General features: G+C 41.0%; 1 protein-coding gene across 1 annotated transcript in view; it reads right to left on the reverse strand.

Annotated features, from left to right (window-relative positions):
• RASA3 (RAS p21 protein activator 3) overlaps window positions 1-21,885 on the reverse strand; it is a 278,927-nt gene that overhangs the window by 121,562 nt on the left and 135,480 nt on the right. Inside the window, exon 5 of the mRNA XM_069757531.1 lies at window positions 6,535-6,611. Within this exon, the coding sequence (XP_069613632.1) occupies window positions 6,535-6,611 (77 nt within the window). The remainder of the gene's footprint in view (window positions 1-6,534; window positions 6,612-21,885) is intronic.

The following is a 21,885-nucleotide window of genomic DNA, read 5'->3' on the forward strand; positions in this document are numbered from 1 at the left end:
TTTTTGTATATTATATATGTTTAATATACTGTTTATAATATTTACCCCCGTGTTGTTCTGGCGGTCTGTTTTAAGATATGTCATCCATGTGGGTTTCCATGCGGTCACTCATTTATTATCTGACCATAGACTGCATTGCTCTTGTTGAGCAAATCTTCTTTCAGTATATAAATATCAATTGCTGGTTGCTATGGGTAGACCTTGTTGCTATACAGATACCAAGTGGTTACCTTATTTCTATGCAAATGTTATTATTTGCCAAGTTGTGTGCTAATTTATGTTAAGTAACTCCTGCTACATACCATTAGTAATGTAAACTATTGCTAGGTCTTATTGAGAGTTTACAGTCAGGTATCAACTATAATATACAGTACAGACCAAAAGTTTGGACACCTTCTCATTTAAAGATTTTTCTTTATTTTCATGTCTATGAAAATTGCAAATTCACACTGAAGGCATCAAAACTATGAATTAACACATGTGGAATTATATACTTTAAAAAAAGTGTGAAACAACTGAAAATATGTCTTATATTCTAGGTTCGTCAAAGTAGCCATCTTTTGCTTTGATGACTGCTTTGCACACTCTTGGCATTCTCTTGATGAGCTTCAAGAGGTAGTCACCGAAAACGGTTTTCACTTCACAGGTGTGCCCTGTCAGGTTTAAGAAGTCCAATTTCTTGCCTTATAAATGGGGTTGGGACCATCAGTTGTGTTGAGCAGAAGTCTGGTGGATAGTCCTACTGAATAGACTGTTAGAATTTGTATTATGGCAAGAAAAAAGCAGCTAAGTAAAGAAAAACGAGTGGTCATCATTACTTTAAGAAATGAAAGTCAGTCAGTCCGGAAAATTGGGAAAACTTTGAAAGTGTCCCCAAGTGCAATTGCAAAAACCATCAAGCACTACAAAGAAACTGGCTCACATGAGGACCGCCCCAGGAAAGGAAGACCAAGAGTCACCTCTGCTTCTGAGGATAAGTTTATCTGAGTCACCAGCCTCAGATATCATAGGTTAACATCAGCGCAGATTAGAGACCAGGTCAATGCCACATAGAGTTCTAGCAGCAGACACACCTCTACAACAACTGTTAAGAGGAGACTTTGTGCAGCAGGCCTTCATGGAAAAATAGCTGCTAGGAAACCACTGCTAAGGACAGGCAACAAGCAGAAAAGAGTTGTTTGGGCTAAAGAACACAAGGAACGGATGTTAGACCAGTGAAAATCTGTGCTTTGGTCTGATGAGTCCAAATTTGAGATTTTTGGTTCCAACCACCATGTCTTTGTGTGACGCAGAAAAGGTGAACGGATGGACTCTAAATGTCTGGTTCCCACCGTGAAGCATGGAGCAGGAGGTGTGATGGTGAGGGGGTGCTTTGCTGGTAACACTGTTGGGGATTTATTCAAAATTGAAGGCATACTGAACCAGCATAACTACCACAGCATCTTGCAGCGGCATGCTATTCCATCCGGTTTGCGTTTATTTGGACCATCATTTATTTTTCAACAGGACAATGACCACAAACACACCTCCAGGCTGTGTAAGGGCTATTTGACCAAGAAGGAGAGTGATAAAGTGCTACGCCAGATGACCTGACCTCCACAGTGACCAGACCTGAACACAATTGAGATGGTTTGGGGTTAGCTGGATCGCAGAGTGAAGGCAAAAGGGCCAACAAGTGCTAAACAGCTCTGGGAACTCCTTCAAGATTGTTGGAAGACCATTTCCGGTGACTACCTCTGGAAGCTCATCAAGAGAATGCCAAGAGTGTGCAAAGCAGTCATCAAAGCAAAAGGTGGCTACTTTGAAGAACCTAGAATATAAGACATTTTCAGTTGTTTCACACTTTTTCGTTAAGTATATAATTCCACATGTGTTAATTCACAGTTTTGATGCCTTCAATGTGAAAGTACAATTTTCATACTTCTGAAAATACAGAAAAATCTTTAAATGAGAAGGTGTGTCCAAACTTTTGGTCTGTACTGTATATGTATGTATACAGTATATATTAGTGTTTATTTCATGCGGCCAATGACAAAAATTGAGTGTCAAGTGGGCAAAAAGCCACATATGAGCTATAAGGCCCTGTCAAGTAATACCAAGGAAGGGTGCTCCTGGTAGGCGCCTTGCCTGATCGGAGGGGCAACCGATAAGAGACAGGGATTGCGCGATTTCTAATAATTACTATACCCCAGGTTGCTGGTGACATGGCTGAGTCAGAGGGCACCTTGACAGTGTGACAGAGCATGACAGTATAAACCTCGAGACTGGGGACAGTTGCACGCCACAGTCCGTGAACAGGTAGCTTTGCATGCATGACAATCTCCATCGCTTTGTACGAGAGTTCCAAAAATTGCCAAATGCACTTATTTACAAATCTGAAGAACGCCCATTTCTATCAATGGGGGTAGCCATGCCATGCACAGCTTCCACTCCATCGCACATTCCAGAACATGTACGATGGAGCACTATTCTCAACACAGAAGGAAGGCCCAAAGTTGGCATATACTGGTGACATGGCACAAAAGTCCAAATCAGGACATACCCTTTAAGTTAGGCATACAGTTGAAAGAGCAGGACAACACCTTTAAGCTAGATATATACCTAGTTGAAATAGCTGTCAGCTGATCTTAACAGAGATGAACTGCTGCTAGACCCCTTAAAAGCTGATTTTTCTAGAGCAATAGGCAAAATGTATTATCATATATTAAATTAACTTCATATATGAATATTATGTGACCGCAGAAATTTAATGGAATGAATCAGGAGAATGATGTTTTGGTTGAGGAATCAATAAAACTAATTCATATCTAAAGTATAAATGCACAATATGTCCCAAATTTTGCTGAATGCGCATCCCCAGCACAGAAAGTTGCGCACAAAGCACACGGACTACCATTGGAAAATAAGGTATAGAACCTGGGCATAGTAGACTATGCTTGTCAGTAAACTGAAAAATAAAACGTATGCCAAATTATACCATCAAGATCTATGCCAAAAAGACACTTTAGGCACACATCATGTCCATTTAAGAATAGTGATCGTATTCCTGATGAGCCTATACATTTGGGGTAGTGTAAGAATGGGATGTGAACTTGGACTTATAGCACCACTTCAGCAACTTTTATTTATTGAAGTGCTGGAGTGGTATCACTAATCTATTTTCCCGGTGGCCCCTAGTAATATATTTACCAGCCACCATCCTATGTTCTTACTTGCACTGCTCTGATGTTGCTCCGCTATCTTGTTCTGGCTCTCATAGACTTAAGGTACCTTCACACATAACGATATCGTTAATGATATCGTTGCTTTTTGTGACGTAGCAACGATATCGTTAAGGAAATCGTTATGTGTGACAGCGACCAACGATCAGGCCCCTGCTGGGAGATCGTTGGTCGCTGAACAAAGTCCAGAACTTTATTTCGTCGCTGGATCTCCCGTGGACATCGCTGGATCGGCGTGTGTGACACCGATCCAGCGATGTCTTCACTGGTAACCAGGGTAAACATCGGGTTACTAAGCGCAGGGCCACGCTTAGTAACCCGATGTTTACCCTGGTTACCAGCGTAAAAGTAAAAAAAAAAAAAAACAGTACATACTTACCTAACGCTGTCTGTCCCCGGCGCTGTGCTCTGCACTCCTCCTGTACTGGCTGTGAGCGTCGGTCAGCCGGAAAGCAGAGCGGTGACGTCACCGCTCTGCTTTCTGGCCGCTGTGCTCACAGCCAGTACAGGAGGAGTGCAGAGAAGCAGAGCGCCGGGGACAGACAGCGGTAGGTAAGTATGTAGTGTTTTTTTTTTTTTACTTTTACGCTGGTAACCAGGGTACCCGGGGACCTCGGGATCGTTGGTCGCTGGAGAGCTGTCTGTGTGACAGCTCTCCAGCGACCAAACAGCGACGCTGCAGCGATCCGGATCGTTGTCGGTATCGCTGCAGCGTCGCTTAATGTGAAGGGGCCTTTACATTGAGAAGTAACCTCTAGTCCCCCCAGCAAACACTGGAGCGATCTGGCAGATCACAAGCTACAGAAGTGGACTTTTAGCAGCACCGATATTAGAAGACGGTGACTGGTAAGGGAAAGGGAACAGAGTAGTGACACCACTCCAGCGCTAAAATAAAAAAACAAAAAACGCAGGAGCGGTGCTTTAAATAACATGACAACCAAAGTGTCAGAATAATATCCCACCATGTAGGTACAGGGGATGGCTCCAGCTTCATCGGTTTTAGCAGATACAGTACTGGTAAGATCTAGAGAAGGGATGGGGAACATCAGGCCAGCAGGCCAGTTACGGCCCTTGATGACCTTTTATCCGGCCCCTGGGCACATTCCTGGGGACCACAATGCTTGGGCCGGCAGATATATTAATTTCTTCTTGATCTATGTGAATTGGCCTGCAGTGTTCGCTAATGAGCTCTGAGGCTCGTGCAATGAAATATTACATCCTGACACCGATTGCCAGGGTCAGGACATACATTGTGGGCGGAGTTAGCATGCAATTTGTACGGCCCTTAAGGATGGTATAAATATCCTAATGGCCCTTGGCAGAAAAAAGGTTCCCCACCCCTGATTTAGAGACTCTGGCCTTCACAAGAGGAAAGCAATTCAACACATGGCAGGATCGCATGCTGAAATGCAATAAAATAACAATGTGCAAAGAGCGTACAAACAAGTAATACAATTACATAGGCTGCACTAATGTAGGCTACTTCTAAAGGCACATCATTTATTATATTTACAGCCAACATTACAGCACAGCCCAAATATAGATCAATAAACCTCCATCACACAAAGCCCATTTTTGTCATTCGCTTTCATTGGGCTAAATTGGAGATTAATAAAATCTGTAATATCCCTTTACGTCAGAGGGTGCACGGAGACGCGATTCTCTTAAGTGATCTTTGTGATTGTGCATGCTGGGAATCACTTACTGGAATTAATATTTACAGTATACACAGATGTCACAGATATCTCCTCCTTGTGACGCCAGTTTTGAAAGATAGTAGAACATGAACAGAATAACTCTGAATAAGTTATTAGGGTGTTATGACCTAATATATGGAAAATATTAGTAGCAACACACGGGGTGGAGGTTTTATTATTATTAGGTTTAAATGGACAGTTATCTATTTTATCTATTGAAATTGATTTATATTATGCAAATCATTCAGTGGATGAATACTAGCAGAATGTCTTACGAATCTTCACTTCCGGTACTATGGTGGAGCAGTAGTTGAAGAGGACCTAGGAGTTAAGGCTTCAGTGGTCTGTAGACTGAAATTATTTTGGATTCTGGTCTTAGATCTGTATTATTTTAGGAAATCTGGTCTGAAGTTTCAATTAATCTGGGGTGCACCACAGGGTCTGCATTATGTTGGTGGTTTGATCTGATGTGTGAATTCATTTTAGGGGTCTGGACTGCGATCTGTATTAGTTTAGGAGGTCTGGTTTGAGGTCTTCATGGGAGTGTTTTATCATCTAAATTCACTTTGGGGTTTGGACTTGGGTTTGACTGGGCTAGTATTGTTTGCATACCACTACATTGTTTCCTACCCCGTAGATTCTATATCTGGGAGCAGCAAAACTGAGCAGGTGGTCAACCAGTTAGCATAGCATGAACAGAAGAACAAGTATGGCTGGCCTTGGTGCCATGCATCTGCATACTTACTCCTCAGCCTTCTCAACTTATTAGACAAGAGGAGCAGGAAGGATCATGAGCACCGGCTGTGAAGCTTGACAGAGAGGCACTAAGGTTCTGCTTGGATTCAGGAAGGTAAAGCAGACAGGAGCTCAAATCAGTTTCGCCCAAGAACAGTTTTAGATTCATATCTGAATAGGAGCACAATAAGGCAGCAAACATCAACTCCATAAATCTGAATTTTAGTTATAAAGTTTCAAAGATTCAAAAGCAATAAGACAATTCTACAGATCTAAACTGCCAAACTCTAAGCAAGTAAAGATGTAGACCCTGAAGTGGATGTAACCTTTCCTTGCATGTACAATATAGGGCCTTTTATGTAACAGTTGTCGAATTTCTCCTTTAACATCAAAGGATAGTTTTGCTTGGGAGATTGATAGAAGAAGTGAAGACAGGTGACAAACCTATAGATTCCTCAAGATGGAATGTGGTTAAACCATAGAAACCGACTAGGGAATAGAAAGTGTCAGGTGCTGAGGACTGTTAGACCACAGCATTGTGCTTCAATATCCTCTGTCCATTCGAAGATTGATAGGGTGTTTAGTGATACGATAGGTTTCCCTCCAAAAACAGAATTGCTGCACGGTCATAAAATCAGAAGAATTAAAGAGGACCTTAGATTTAAAAAAAAAAAAAGACACATATCCAAGCATATAAATGAAATAACATAAAATATACAAGCTTAGCCTTTTATTTCCAAATTTGAACCCTGAAGTCCCCCTGAATACTGTAGGAACAGCCAATAATTGGGACAGCCATTCTATTGTCATTTAAAATTTAGGTGAAGATACGTTTCTGCACTTCTTACACTATCCCAATCTACGATAATGATTTCTCTTACCGGACTGCAAGCTTGTGACAGATAACACCAGTGTCAGTAATAACTTCACTCAGCCTGAGCTCCAAGTGAACCTTTCCCTGAAATACAAGCAAAAGAGTAAAAAAATTACATATGTGAAAAAAAATCAACCAAGAGGTAGGGAGCACAATCTATATGTCACTGATGATCTTCCATTGGCATGTCTTTACATAACTAAGCCCAGAGTTACCAATGAGACCTCAAACAAAGCTTGGTGGCAACCCCAACAGAAGTTGGGTCAGTATGGGTCATAGTTCCATTGGTTTATACTCTGCGATAACTAGGAAACAGTTGAAGAAATTTTTACAAGAACTTAACATAAGAGGATGACTCAAGGCCAGTCTTAAGTTCATGATGTTGATGAAATAGTAAGACACCGTGCCAATGGCATGTTCAGTTTTAAACAAGGTCAGGAAATAAATCCTGTATGAATAAGAGCGGATATATTAGTTCATTACGAGTATATTATTGTACAGGCACTTCTAGTTGTGCCTTTGATATAAGAGATACAATGTAGCATGCACTGGTTATACCAAACTACTATGCAATCAGATAAATAATACACTGATAAGGCAAGACATGGATGGGTACAGTAAAAGAAGAGGATAAGCAGGCGTCCTCAGTAGAGTCATGTGAGATTGCATTACTCATTCCCTCAGGCTCTGAATACCTTAAAACCTCAGGAGTAAACAGAAGGAGATCACTTTCTGCCAACAGTACCAAGCTGGTAAAGACATAATGCACGTTGCCAATGTGTTTGGACACTCCCTTGCCTTGCTTGATGTACATAGAAATTTTTTATTAAAAAAAGTCCCACAGAATAGGGCAGAGTCAAATCCTGTAAAATATTATGATAGTGTAAACATGGCGCCCAATTTTATTTTTTTTATTTTTTAAGGCTGGCAAGCTGCGAACTGGGCGTAATGAAGGCATCACTGTAGGAAGACGCGCCTAATTCATTACAGAAGCACTCCTAGGAAGATTTTTCTTTAATAAATCGGTGTACATATGTGATGCAGTGACCCCTGTTACAGGTAGGGGGCGCTGCATGGTCTTCCCAGGATACGCACGGAGGCGTATTGAGGCCGTGAGAGTGCATGGCAGTTACACGCATAAATATGATGGTGAGACAAAGTCCGGCATTGTTGTGAATGGCCGGTATGTGTGTCGCAGGGTAAGATACTCTGCACTGTCAGCTTAAAGCAATGTTGTTGTTCTGGGACCTGTAGTCCCACAGGTATAGTTTTTGGTATAAGTATGAAGGGATGCTGGCAGGGCTAGTTATGAGATGGGCGGGTGGAACTAGCATCACACACACTCCCATCTAGGGGAGTGGTTACAACCATATAATGTGACTGAGGTCTGGTCACATGGTCTCTGAGTATGGATCTGAATGGTCCGTGCTGAAGGTCCTGAAAGAGCCTATGTGTTGGGAGTGCCATCTCCCTGAATAGCACATGGTGGGGCTTTGGACCTGGTGGCCTGGGGTGGTGGACGAACGTCCTGAATAGCACCTGGACAGGCCACATGCCTGTGTGTTGGACAGTTCCAGGTGGGGACGGACGTCCTGAATAGTGCACAGGGAGACCGTGGTCCTGGACGGTCTATGTTGGAAGTTCCTGTGCGTGGAGTCTTCCTGGAAGCACCTGAGAGACTGTGGACCTGGACGGTCTGTGTTGGGGAAACTACCATCCTTCAGTGGATCTGGACTGACTAAGGTGTGCCTGCCAGGCAAGTTGGTGATCCCCGTAAGGCAGCTTTCCCAGAAATATAGGACTGACAAGGAGTCAGCAGGTGGAGCAGGAGCTCCCGTAAGGTACCTTAATAGAGTGTTGTGCTTATGATGTTCTATGAACTGTGCGGTCACCCACGGCAACTGGTCAGAGACGGACCAGCGTGTTTAGTTGCCGCAAACTAATGACGTGAAAATTAATGTTATGTCCTGATGTGGTGATGCAATGAACTGTTCGTGATACGGTTTATGACTCTTTAATAAACCGCATATACTGTTTTGTGTTAAAAACAGTGCCCGTGTGCATTTATCCCGTTGCCAAGCGAGTGTCCCCCAACACATGCAGTGAGCGCAATCTCTCAATATGCATGTAGTGTGTGTGTATTGATGCACTCACTTACTGACACTTTCTCTGGGACCAACACCGTCCTGCTCCTCTTGTCTGTGATGGCACCGCTCTTCAGACTAGCCAGCTCACTCCGTGCTGTGTGTTTGTGATCCGGAAGTCTCTTTTACAATATAAGTCTATGGAGCCACGCTCTGACGGTCCATAGGCTTACATTATAAGAGCCACTTGCGGGTCAGGCAGAACGCAGTGTGACTTGGGGATTATAAAGAGTGATGAGGTCACTGAGAAGAGGAGAACAGCACTGGATCCCGGAGATGGCGGCGGTTGGCGAGTAATACATCAACACACATTTAGCTTAAAAAACACTTTTTTTCAATTAAGTACGGTATCTTTATTGAAGTTTTCCAACAATTTTATGAAGAACATACTACTTGATTCTGGTAAACATAGAAAATTAAGAACAACTGGGAAGGGGGGGAATGGGACATTAAAAAAATACTTCAATAAGAAGTACAACTTACAACCAGCGTGCATCTACACTAGAAATGTTACATCAGTGAGACAAGGATTGCATTCTGACAAAATGTATGCCTCTGAAGTGGGGTTATTTTTTTTATAAATAAAACAGATTAGCTTCGACATGCCCAATCCCGCCCCAGCTACATCCATTTTGGCAAAGCTTGGACTAGTGTAAAAATATAAAAAAATGACACATTTTTGTGGAAAACTGACATTTGGAAAAAGACTGCAAGTAGCATCAGCTCTCACGTTTTCTGGGTGTCCTTTTTCTTCTTTGAAGGAAGTGAAAGTGAAAAGACAACTTGATTGGCTGCAGGGCTCATGTGGCATATCAATGTCACGCAATCCCCGGGAGATCATGTGCAGACTTTTCTGGAATGGCACCAGGAGGAGAGTATAGGCTGTTAATATTTTACATGGGGGAATATGGTGATTGAGAAGGGGTTGTCCAAAGAGAACTGTATTTAGAGAAATTCAGGGAAGGGAATAATTGCTTTACTACTAAATTTAGCCCGCTAGTCAAGCAGACAATACATGGTCTGTGAAGGCAGTGACTACCAAGGATGTGATTTCACAAATGAAGGGTGTAACTTGAAAGATTTACATGAAAGAGAAAACTAAGCACTATTCTTGCTGGAAACAAAAAAAATAATCTACATTTTCCTATATTTATTATATGGCAAACTAAAATCCATGTTGTGCTGTGGAAATATGCACAGTGTAATTGTAATATCTGCCAAATATATTAAATTTAGCAGCACAGAATTTTAGAAGTTACTGCACAGAGATCAAAGCTCATGTTTTATAGCATGCTCCAAACCATCGCTTGACTCCCTTCTGCTACAGAATTCCAGTTGCTTACTACCACTGGGTGGCGCTATCGCGCTTAGTGAAGACATAATTTCAGTAGCTGAAAGGGATATGAATAAAGCAACCAGCCTTTGGTGAACTGTTTTTAGAAGCTTTTTATCTGTAATAACTTGCCATGTAAAATAGGAAAGTTGGAGCTCTGTATAAGACATGAAGGGGAAAATGTAATATTAAGGTATAAGACTGAAAACGGTACTGTTCATTTTCTACAAAGGATCATAAAAACTTGGAAGTTATATTGCATGCTGTGCCATGGGGATATAGCAGGAAGCAGAACCAAGAGTGAGTAGAGTGTGTCGTTCTTGACACCCAAGCGTGGTTTCAATAAGTGTCAAAATATGGGCAGGGGCCATATGTTATTTAAAGTGGACATCCCTTTTCCCCTATAGTGGGAGGCAGGATGCAAAAAAATGAACTATTTAATACTCTTGCCCCTCATTCAGTCACTGTCCAGTTATAGACATGAAATTTTCTAAGTAAGACTACTTTCACACTTGCGTCGTTTGGGATACGTTGCAATGCGTCGTTTTGGGGAAAAAACACATCCTGCAAAGTTGTCTGCAGGATGCGTTTTTTCCCCATAAACTAACATTAGCGACGCATTGCCACACGTCACAACCGTCGTGCGACGGTTGCGTCGTGTTGTGGCGGACCATCCGACCAAAAAATGTTGCTTGCAACGTTTTTTTGAGCGTCGTGTCTGCCATGCGCGGTCGGAACTCCGCCCCCACCTCCTCGCAACTCACAATGGGGCAGCGGATGCGTTGGAAAAATGCATCCGCTGCCCCCGTTGTGCGACGCTTCCACAGTATGCGTCGGTACGTCGGCCCGACAGACTGCGACTGGCCGAGTACGACGCTAGTGTGAAAGTGGCCTAAGTTGACATGTGGTCCTGGAGCCCACAGCTCGGTACTGGGTGAAAGGAGAATTTGGATAATTGAAAATGTTCACATTCTAGGGGTCAGCCAAGTCTTAATGTGCACCATCGATGTCCAGGCCTTCGAGAAACATAAGAAAACCTATAGGTTGAAACATTAACATTTTTTTGTCATTTCCGTTTTTTAATTTAAGAAGAGTTTTGCAGATTTGTATGTCAGCTTATTTTGCCTCTTTTTTTCAAATTTTTATTTTTCAGCTAAATGGAGTAACATGTAAGCCTCATACATGAAAGCTATCACAGACCGTGTTAGGCCAAATACTCACAGGGTTTTAGTACTAGGCACAAAGGGTTTTTCCGCAAACAATAGTTCATTTTAATCATCGTGCAGGAACATGATCTGATCATACCACATGTTCAGGGCAGGGGAGGAAGCAACAAAGTACACAGATATTACAGCAGGAGGTCATAGCTGATTCTTTAAAAACAGGCAGTGAAATGTTTTACTTCACAAAAACAATGTTTTGCCTCAAAGAAAGAATCAGCTGTGATCCCCTGCTGTCCTGTCTGTACACTCTTTTGATTCCTCCTTTGCTGTCCTGTCTGTATACTCTTTTGCTTCCTCCCCTGCTGTCCTTTCTGTACACTCTTGATTCCTCCCCTGCTGTCCTGTCTGTATACTCTTTTGCTCCCTCCCCTGCTGTCCTGTCTGTACATTTTTTTGCTTCCTCCCCTGCTGTCCTGTCTGTATACTCTTTTGCTTCCTCCCCTGGCCAGGAGAGATGTAGTGTGATCAGACCATGTTCCTTCATGGTCAGACACAGCCATTACACAGTACACAACAGGGGGTCATTTATAAGATCAACATATCCAATTGTAGAACTTATTATTATTATTCCAAGATCTATTGATTAAAATTAACTTTTGTTTGTGGGAAAACCACTTTAACCCTTTCACCCCGAAACCTGTATTCTTCTTCCTGACCAGGCCAATTTTTACAATTCTGACCAGTGTCACTTTGTGTTTACAACTCTGGAATGCTTCAGTGGATCCCACTAATTCTGAAAATGTTTCCTCGTAACACATTGTACTTCTAATAGTGGTAAAATTTGTTCGACATGACTTACATTTATTTATGAAAATATCAGAAATTTGGCAAAAAATTTGGAAAATGTTGCAATTTTTGAACACAATTTTTATGCCTTTACAATCAGAGAGTTAGGTCACAAAATCGTTAATAAATAATATTTCCCACATGTCTACTTTACATCAGCACAATTTTTTAAAACAATTCTTTTTGTCAGGAAGTTTAAGGCTGCGTGCACACGTTGCGGTTTTTTCACGGTTTTTTCGCAGTTTTTCCCAATAAAAACGCTATAAAACCGCAAAAAAAACGCATACAATTAGCATCCCATCATTTAGAATGAATTCCGCATGTTTTGTGCTCATGATGCGTTTTTTTCCGCGAAAAAAACGCATCGCGGCAAAAAACGCAGCATGTTCATTAATTTTCCTTTTTTTTGCGGATTTCCCACTCCAAAATGCATTGGGAAGTGTCCGGAAAAAAACGCGGCAAAAACGCGTCAAAACCGCAGCAAAAACGCGTCAAAACCGCGGCAAAAACGCATGCGGTTTTCTTGCGGATTTCTTGCAGAAAATGTCCGGAATTCTCAGGAATTTTCTGCGAGAAATCCTGAATGTGTGCACATAGCCTAAAAGTTAAGACTTGACCAACGATTTCTCATTTTTACAACAAAATTTACAAAACCATTTCTTTTTAGAGACCACATCACATTTGAAGTGACTTTGAGGGGCCTATATGACAGAAAATACCCAAAAGTGACACCATTCTAAAAATTGCACCCCTCAAGGTGTTCAAAACCACAAGAAGTTTATTATATTAACCCTTGCAGGTGCTTCAGAGAAATTAATGGAATGTGGAGGGAAAAAAAATGTAAATTTAACTTTATTTCACTAAAATTTTACTTTAGACCCCAATTTTTTTTTCACAAGTTTAACAGGGAAAAAATTGACCCTAAAATTTGTTATGCAATTTCCCCTTAGTACGCGGATTGCCCATATGTGTGGGGAAAACTACTGTTTTGGCACACGGCAGGGCTCAGAAAGGAAGGAGCGGCATTTGACTTTTAGAATGCACTATTTGGTGGAGTCATTAGCAGACACCATGTCGTGTTTGGAGAGCCCCTGATGTGCATAAGCAGTGAAAAAACCCACAAGTGACTCCATTTTAGAAACTAGACCCCTCAGGAAACTTATCTAGATGTGTGGTGAGTACAACCCCCAGGTGCTTCATAGAAGTTTATAACAGTGAGTGGTAAAAGTACAAAAATAATAAATAAAAAAAACTCACAAATATGTTTTTAGCTCCAAATTTATTATTTTCAAAGGGGTAACAGGAAAAAATGGACCCCAAAATTTATTATGCAAGTACACGGATACCCCATATGTGGGGGGTAACTATTGTTTGGGCGCACGGCAGGGCTCAGGAAGGATGGAGCGACATTTTGGAAAGCAGATTTTGATGGAATGTTCTGCAGTTGCCGCATTTAGAGAGCCCCTGACTTGCCTAAACAGTGGAAACCACTCACAAGTAACCCCATTTTGGAAACTAGACCCCTCAAGGATCTTCTAGATGTGTGGTGAGCACACTGAACACAAGTGCTTTACAGAAGTTTATAACGCAGAGCCATGAAAATATAAAAAAATTCTAATCTGTTTCCACAAAAACGTTCTTTAAGCCACAAGGTTAACAGGAAAAAATGGACCACAAAATTTGTTGCGCAATTTCTCCTGAGTACACCAATATCTCCTTTGTTCCCAAAAACTACTTTTGAGGCACAGTGCAAAGCTCAGAAGGGAATTAGCGCCATATTGGAGTTCATATTTTGCTGGACTGGTTTGAGGGTGTCATGTCAGATTGGTAAAGCCCCTGAAGTGCCAGAATAGCACACCCATAACTGACCCCATTTTACAAACTACACCTGTAAATGAATTCACCTACGGGTGCAGTGATCATATTGAGACCACAGGTGGGTCACAGGATTTTATACCATTTGGCAGCGCAGAAAAAATTATTATATTTTTACCACGAATATTTTGTTTTAGCCCCCGATTTTACATTTTCACACTGGAAATCCCCCATATGTGGCTGTATAGTACTGCTTAGCCATACCATGAGACTGAGGCTATGTGCACACGTTGCGGATTAGGCTTAGGAATTTTTGGTGCGGATTCTGCATCTCCTGGCAGAAAACGCACCTGCGGATTTGTCGCATTTTTTGTGCGGTTCCGCAGCGTTTTTGTGTGCGTTTTTGCTGCGGTTTTCTTGCAGATTTGCTGCGTTTTTTACCCCTGCGGTTTTCTATAATGGAATGGGTACAAAAACACTGCAGATTCACAAAAAAGAAGTGACATGCTACTTCTTTTAAACCGCAGCGTTTCCGCAGCGGATTTTCCGCAAAGTGTGCACAGCATTTTTTTTTCTCATTGATTTACATTGTACTGTAAATCAATTGCGGATCTGCAGCGTTTCTGCACCTCAAAAAACGCTGCGGATCCGCAGAGAATCCGCAACGTGTGCACATAGCCTAAGGAGGAACGGAGAGCTATTTTGATCTTGGAGGGCAGATTTTGCTAGAATAGATGAGAATCCCCCCTCAAGTGACCCCATGTTGGAAATGATACTTCTTTGGGAATTTATCTACAGGTATAGTGACGATTTTGATACCATGGGTGTTTACCAGGAAAGAACAGCAGTGGATGTTGCGGAGTGAAAACTGCAAATTGCCATTGTGGTGCCCGTACGTTGTAGTCCCCAGTACGTTGCAGTTACCCGTACATGGTAGTGCCCAGCTCAAGTTTCTGGAAAAATGCACCTGTAAATTAGGTGGGCTGTCATTGCTACAGAAATGCAAAACATGTGGACACTAAGGCTATGTGCCTGCGTTGCATTTTTTAAGCATTTCCGCCACGTTTTTTCTGTTGTGGAAACGATTAAAAAATGCTAACAAAACACATCCCATTAATTTTAATTGCATTCTGCAATTGCTGTGCCCTTGCTGCATATTTTTCCGCAGCAGAATCGCATTGCGGTAAAATACGCAGCATGTTCATTACTTTGCGGAATCGCGGTGTTTCCGCTGCCATAGATTTGTATTGGAACGCTTGAAATCCGCAAATATTAAAATATGTTTGCAGATTTCAAGCGCATTTGCTGCGGTTTTGTAAATCAAAACTGAAGCAAATAGGAAGTGACATCATGGGCATCTCATCATGCCATCCCATAATCCAGGAGGACGAGAATCCCAGATCATTCCCATCTTCCTGGATGATGGCTGGTATGATCGCCTCATAGGAGCCTTTTTTTTGTCCCAACTTTATTTGTGCTCAAAAAACGCATAAAAACGCGTCCAAAACGCATGAAAAAAGCATCAAAATCCGCATGCGTTTTCCTAGGCAAGGGTGTGCAGTTTTGATGAGGAAAAATCTGCTTCTATTCTGCAATGTGGGCACATAGCCTAAATGTGATTTAGGCACACTGTGGTGCTCTGAAGGGAGGGGGGCATTTGGATTTCGGAGTGCAGAATTTACTGAATTTCTTTTGGGGGGGGACAAGGAGCTATAGCACTTTTCCACAGCCTTTGTACTACTAGTAACATGGAAGCCCCTATATTTCAGTTAACAGATGACTGACAGGGAAATGTTTTTTTTGTGGATTGAGTGGAAGTTTTTGTAGGAAAATTTTACATAACATTTGGGATCACATTTATCCGGTGCTCTACACTGAGCACTTACATCGGGGTTTACATCTAAATATCTGAGTGAGGTGATTCAGATGAGATCCCAGAGGGACGCATTCACTATAATGTGATAGAGTTACTTTGTACTCTGTCTGACCTCAGGTCAGCAATGTACTTTTCTGAGGTGCACAAAACTGGGGCCAACTGCACTTTTATGCACGTCTAAAAAGACTGACACCGCCAGGTCATAGGCAGCCACACAGTCTCTACAGTGCCCCCATCTGTCTCATTATACGAAATCTTCTGCTGGAGATTTGTTCTGAAACACATTCTTCAATGATTTACACGGAAATCCCGGCGTAAGCGCTCAGCGTAAAGCGCAAGATAAATGTGAGCTGAGCCTTACTGCGATCTTTGGGAGGCGGAATTTAAAAAAAGGAAAAAAAAAAATCAACAGCAGGTGAAGAATTGGGTTAATTTATTTTTTACGCTCTTGCTTGTGTGGAATGAGTGATCAGGTGACTATTCTACGGGTTGGTGCGATTACAACAATAACAGATTTATAGTTTTTTTTATGTTTGGCTACTGTCACACACTGTGCACGGTTGTGTGTTCTATGTGGTTATCTGGTTGTAGTTGTGGTATGGTTTTAATTGGATTTAAATAAATTGTGATATTTTATCTATGTTATCATAAGGATTTAAGGGTAATTGTGTTTTCATTTTTTTATTGCAAAAACTAGTTTTTACATCACCATACTTTGATAGCTATAATTTTTCCATATTTTGGCTGCCAGCGTCTCGTGATGGCTTGTTTTTTTGCTGGACGAGTTGACGTTTTATTGGTACCATTTTTGGGCACATGCCATTTTTTTTATCGCTTTCTATTCCGATTTTTGAGAGGCAGAATGAACAAAAACCAACAATTCAGGAATTGTTTTTATGGGTTTTTTGTATGCCGTTCCACGTGTGGTAAATTTGATAAGGTAGCTTTATTCTTTGGGTCAGTACAAATACAGCGATACCACATTTAATTTGTTTTTTTATGCTTTTGCGCTTTTACACAAAAACTATTTTATAGAAAAAATAATTATTTTTGCATCACTTTATTCTGAGAGCTATAACGTTTTTTTATTTTTCTGCTGACAGATGTATGTGGCTTGTTTTCTGTGGGACAAGATGATGTTTTCAGAGATACCATTATTATTTAGATTAGTTTTATTCTATTCTAGATTTTGACCACAAAACAAAAAAGAGGGCACCATCTCACAATAATACAGGATCTACAAGTCACATACAAAGAGGATGCATGAGAAGTGTAAGCGGAAAAGTAGTAAGAATGCCAGGGATCACCAAATAAAAGTAAATAGTTTAACAAAAAAAGGCAAGCAAGAAATTCTAAAAACAATTATAACGCATAATTAGTTTGGCAGTCAATCACAGGCCTCAGTGCCAGACGATCTGAAGACCGGAGCAGAGGAACATGGAGCAGCAGCATAGAATGAGGACAGGAGAGTATATAACTATCATTTTTTAACTCTTCCATTCCCCTTTGATCCTTATCCTTTGCGGTCTGGAGACACCTCGGAGTAAAATAAACATTTTTTTTGCGGGGCTCTTTCGGACTGATTTTATTCAGGCCCAATTGAACCTGCAGGCTAAATCTAGCGAATCTGCTCGAAACTAATTACAGCAAACCACTCATCTCTCCTGAATAACCTACAAGTTTGGGTAGATGGAAATCATATTATTTATCATTATTTGCCACTGGTTCACAAGTATGACCGGGAAATATTACTAAAGAGCCAAAAATAATTCTCCAATTGCCAGCTTACCTTACTACCGTAATCATGATCTTGCAGCCAGTTAAGGAAATTCATGAACATATGCTGGAAGTCTTTTACGAGAGAGACAATCCAGTTATAGAAGCACGGCACCTGATTAAATTCACTTATAGGCTGAAGTGCACCTTGTACATGGTAATGTGCTTAAAGCTTAATTCAGTTCCTGTGTAAACAGCATTCTTCACCGTGTCAAGTACTACCTGGAGCCGAACCGCACCAGTCAACATCAATTCATTTCTCTCTACTTGATTAGAGAATCCATTACTGATCAAGGACAACGATAAAGGCACTAACATGATGCCGGCACTCTTTCTCTGCATTTACCTAGATGGGCACAGGATGACGCGAGGGTCAACTCCGCTGTAGGCGTCTAGTAAACACTGAAAGCAAATCAGCAGATATTTGAGCAAAATCGCTTCTAGATACACACCTCAAATGACATTATTAGAACGCGAAGGAGGGAATTTAATAAATGCCACACATTTGCACCATTTTTTACACTTCATTTTGCACCTTTTAAAAAGTGTCTATAAAAAGTTGCAGGGTTTAGTAGGGGGGTAGGGGGTAGTAGGGAAAGCAGACTGTTGCAAATCGATAAATTTAACATTGCCTATGCCGGAAATTGGAGTCAATTATAGTGCAAATTACAAGTATAACTTCAAATCTTAATAAATTAGATATATTATTACTCCAGTGCTCTCCAGTTTAAGGCGGATATAGGATATTCTTTTTATGTTTTGCACATTTTACCACATATTCTAGCTGTGTGAACTGCCACCTCATAGATGGGTAAAATTGTAAAGTGCTTGTAAAAACCAGCAACTTTGTAATTTACTTAAAAAATCCTTTCCACTCTCAAGAACAGAAAGATTTTTGAATTCTTAATTTATAGATTGTTGCTAGGTTACATGCTACCACTGTGGGCTACCAGTGGTGGCTGGTCTCCTAGGCAAGGAATGCAGTGCAGTGCTTACAAGCTCTTTGCTATAGCGCTTGTAACACTAATTTGAAGCTGGATCCAATACTCCTACAATGCAGCAAAGGTAAACCTACCTCGGTCTGCAGCATGGAAGCATGCATAACTAGTTATCGCTGCAACAAACTGTCAATCAGGTGTAATATACTCACGCCTACCGTACTGGTAAGCAGGAAGACGAGGAGCAGTCCGCTGCAGAACTATGATGTTGAGGCAACACCAAAGGTTCCAGATGGTGGTAGGTCCTGTTCACGCTGCTTTTTTGCAACGTGTCCAAGCGTTCTGCCCAAATCCCCCTAAAATTGGGATTCACCCTGGGGCTGGTCATGACTACAGTTGAAAAGGTTTATTTTTCTGACTGTGCTAAAGCAAAGGAAATGCCCTTTTACATTCCAAATTCATGTTTCACAAAAGAGAACGTATCTACTGGAAAGCATTTTTTTTCTTAATTTAAGTTCACTCTGGCAACAAATATAGGGTTGGAAAAAAAGACTCAATTATGAAGTGAAAGCTGGCAAACGGCCATGCTCTAACGGCAATTCTGTAACTGAACGTCTGAAGCCGAGAGCAGACACCACGTGGCCTCCATTACTCAGCTCTTATCAATATTGGCTGCAACATTAAAGAGAAGGGAACACAGGAAGGAACGGAGTTCCCACAAACACAACAACCAATGCCTCGCTGTGAAAAACCTTCATAAATAAGAGGTTATTGAGGGGTCATTTTTCTATGATCCTAGACCAATTCTCTGTGCAAAGATGGGAACCATATGACATGCACACCAATACACAACACTGGTTTTAACACTTTCAGACACTAACTTTCAGACACTAATGGGAACTGGACAGAAAAATATATACGGTAATTTTTTTTTCTTGCATCTTAAGGTGTATATAGGCCTATATTATAAAAAATAAAGTAAACGTTGTAATTTAATATACTCCTAAACACAGTCTGATAATCCAGACTTCAATAAGATTACTCTGGATCCTAAAGGGGATGTCCACTACTTACTACTTCTTATGCTAGTGGACAATGCTGGGGTCCATCACTCACAAAGCCACAACAATGTCACGTGAGCACTTGCAGACTCAAAACGAAGACTGCTAGACAGAGCCAGTGGAGGGGTCAAGTATAAGGTGTTTTGTTTTTTATTGTTTTTGTTTTTTAATTTAAGAACAAGTTGACCAAATAGTGGACAATCCCTTCAAAAGGTGTAATCTAGCTTCGTTCCCTTCCAGATTGGTCGGTGTATGCACACCAACCAATCTGTAAATTAACGACGCTAGAACACCAGCCAGGTGGCTGGTGAGGTCAGGTCTACTTTAGCTATGATATCACCGGCCTTACTCACCTCATGACGTGGTATGGTACTAAAATTTACTATTTGCCTTTTACATGGCACCACTTTTCTCATTAGAGAAATTATGCCACGCATCTTTGGCAGGTTGCATCCTGGATGTAGATGCCACGGTGGCTCAGCCAATGACATCGCTGCAAAACCAAGGGCAACATCTGTTTTAATGTGGCAGGTTGAGCAATTTTTTTTCTAATTTTGACTGTACAATAATTATTATGCTTAATCATATTCCAGAGCGCTTTAAAGTATTGTCATCACTATCCCACTTGGAGTGTGGGAGGAATCCAGAGTACCATCAGAAAACCCGCGCAAACACAGGAAGAACATACAACCTCCTTGCAGATGCTGTCATTGCAGGAACTTGAACCCGGTACCCCAGTGCTGCAAAAGTACAATGCTAACCACTGAGCCACCCATAACAGAAGAAGCAAGAAGAAAACAACAAGAAACATTTGGATGGCACTTTTCTGACAAAAGACTCAAAAGATCAGGGTATCTGGAGCACTATCAGAAAATTGAAGTCCCAGCCCATTTACAAAATTATAAAAGTACCGTAATCAGCAATTTGATACAGGAAAGATATATATCTTGGTACCGTGTTAGCCAGTAGATAGAAAAATATTTATCCGTGGTTTTTTTTCTATGCCATGTTGTGCATAAATATGTGATTCTCCAGAATTTCTTTAGTCTTTGCCTGATGAAGAGACCTGAGTAGTCTCGAAAGCTTGCAATTTGTTACCATCTTTTCAGTTAGCCATTAAAAGGTATCAACCACTGAGGACTCTCAATTCTAAATATTTTTTGTAATCAGGAAAGCATTTTGAAATAATATATATAAAGAAAAATTCACTTTGCTATTTACATAGTTGATTGGAACAAAAATGTGCATCTACTGATGACTAATTACCCACAGTGTTGTTATAATACATTACCCATGATGGCCAGACAGCCGCCAAAATGAGTAACAGCTGAATAAGGAGCACCACCCAGTACTGTAATCCACTATGTTTAAGTATAAATATAGAAAGAAAAGCTTCCAGCTCGGTGTATGGTCAGAACCATCTGCAATATCAAAGCTTTCTCATCCCGCGCTTGTACACTAACCCAATCACCACACAATTATGGTCTGTAGTAGATTAATGTCTCTGCCTGGATGTCCTACTATTTATACACATAGAACATTACAAAGAAGAACATGGCTTTCTAAAAGACTGAAATTACATTTTGGCATCACACAATCTGTGATATGGTTATTTCAGTGCACCGCGCAGGGCAAATTTGATGTTTTCCAACCAAGGTCATATTATGGAGGTGCCTTAGGGTGATGTAAGTGAAGCACAGCACATTAACAACCGCTTACAGAGCAATCGCATTTCACAAATGGGTCATATATCTATTGTGTAAAGCGTTGTATTAAATTGAGATTGAATTAAAAGGGGACCAGTCTCCAGGTCAAAAGTGGACAGATTTTGCTTTTATTTTATTCCCGCTACTCCTCTGAGTATGCCATTTTTTACTTTTTTTTTTTTACATCTACTGTAGGGTTCCAGAGAATTTTATTTAGTGCTTCGTTTTGGCTCACAAGGTAATAATGCAGAACAGACTAAAGATATGACCCCAGAGCCACGCCGCCTTGGTAAAGACCTTAACTATTAGTACTAAATAAAACGTCAATATCACTGGAACAATATGACAGATCTTAAAAATAAAAGGAAATACTATGGGGAGCAACAGGAATAAAATAAGAGGAAATCTGACCACTTTTGTCCTTGTGACAGGTCCACTTTAATAGGTATATGGGGAAACAGAGCCAATAACACTAGGCACCATTTGCCCTAGAATATACAACTAGTTTAACAACGCAATCATCAATATGTTAGGGAACTGAAATTGCAATTCTTATACCTCTGGTATGATTAGATACCAAGGAAGACATATGCTAACAAAACCAGTCTATATTTTGTGAACAAGAATTGCGTTGTTGCCATATGCGCTAGGAAGAGCTCCTATAGGCTCCCATTTACCCGATAATGGCCAAAAGAATGTA

This window comes from Ranitomeya imitator, chromosome 3 (genome assembly GCF_032444005.1).
Source record: "Ranitomeya imitator isolate aRanImi1 chromosome 3, aRanImi1.pri, whole genome shotgun sequence".
In the NCBI taxonomy this organism is placed as follows: domain Eukaryota; kingdom Metazoa; phylum Chordata; class Amphibia; order Anura; family Dendrobatidae; genus Ranitomeya; species Ranitomeya imitator.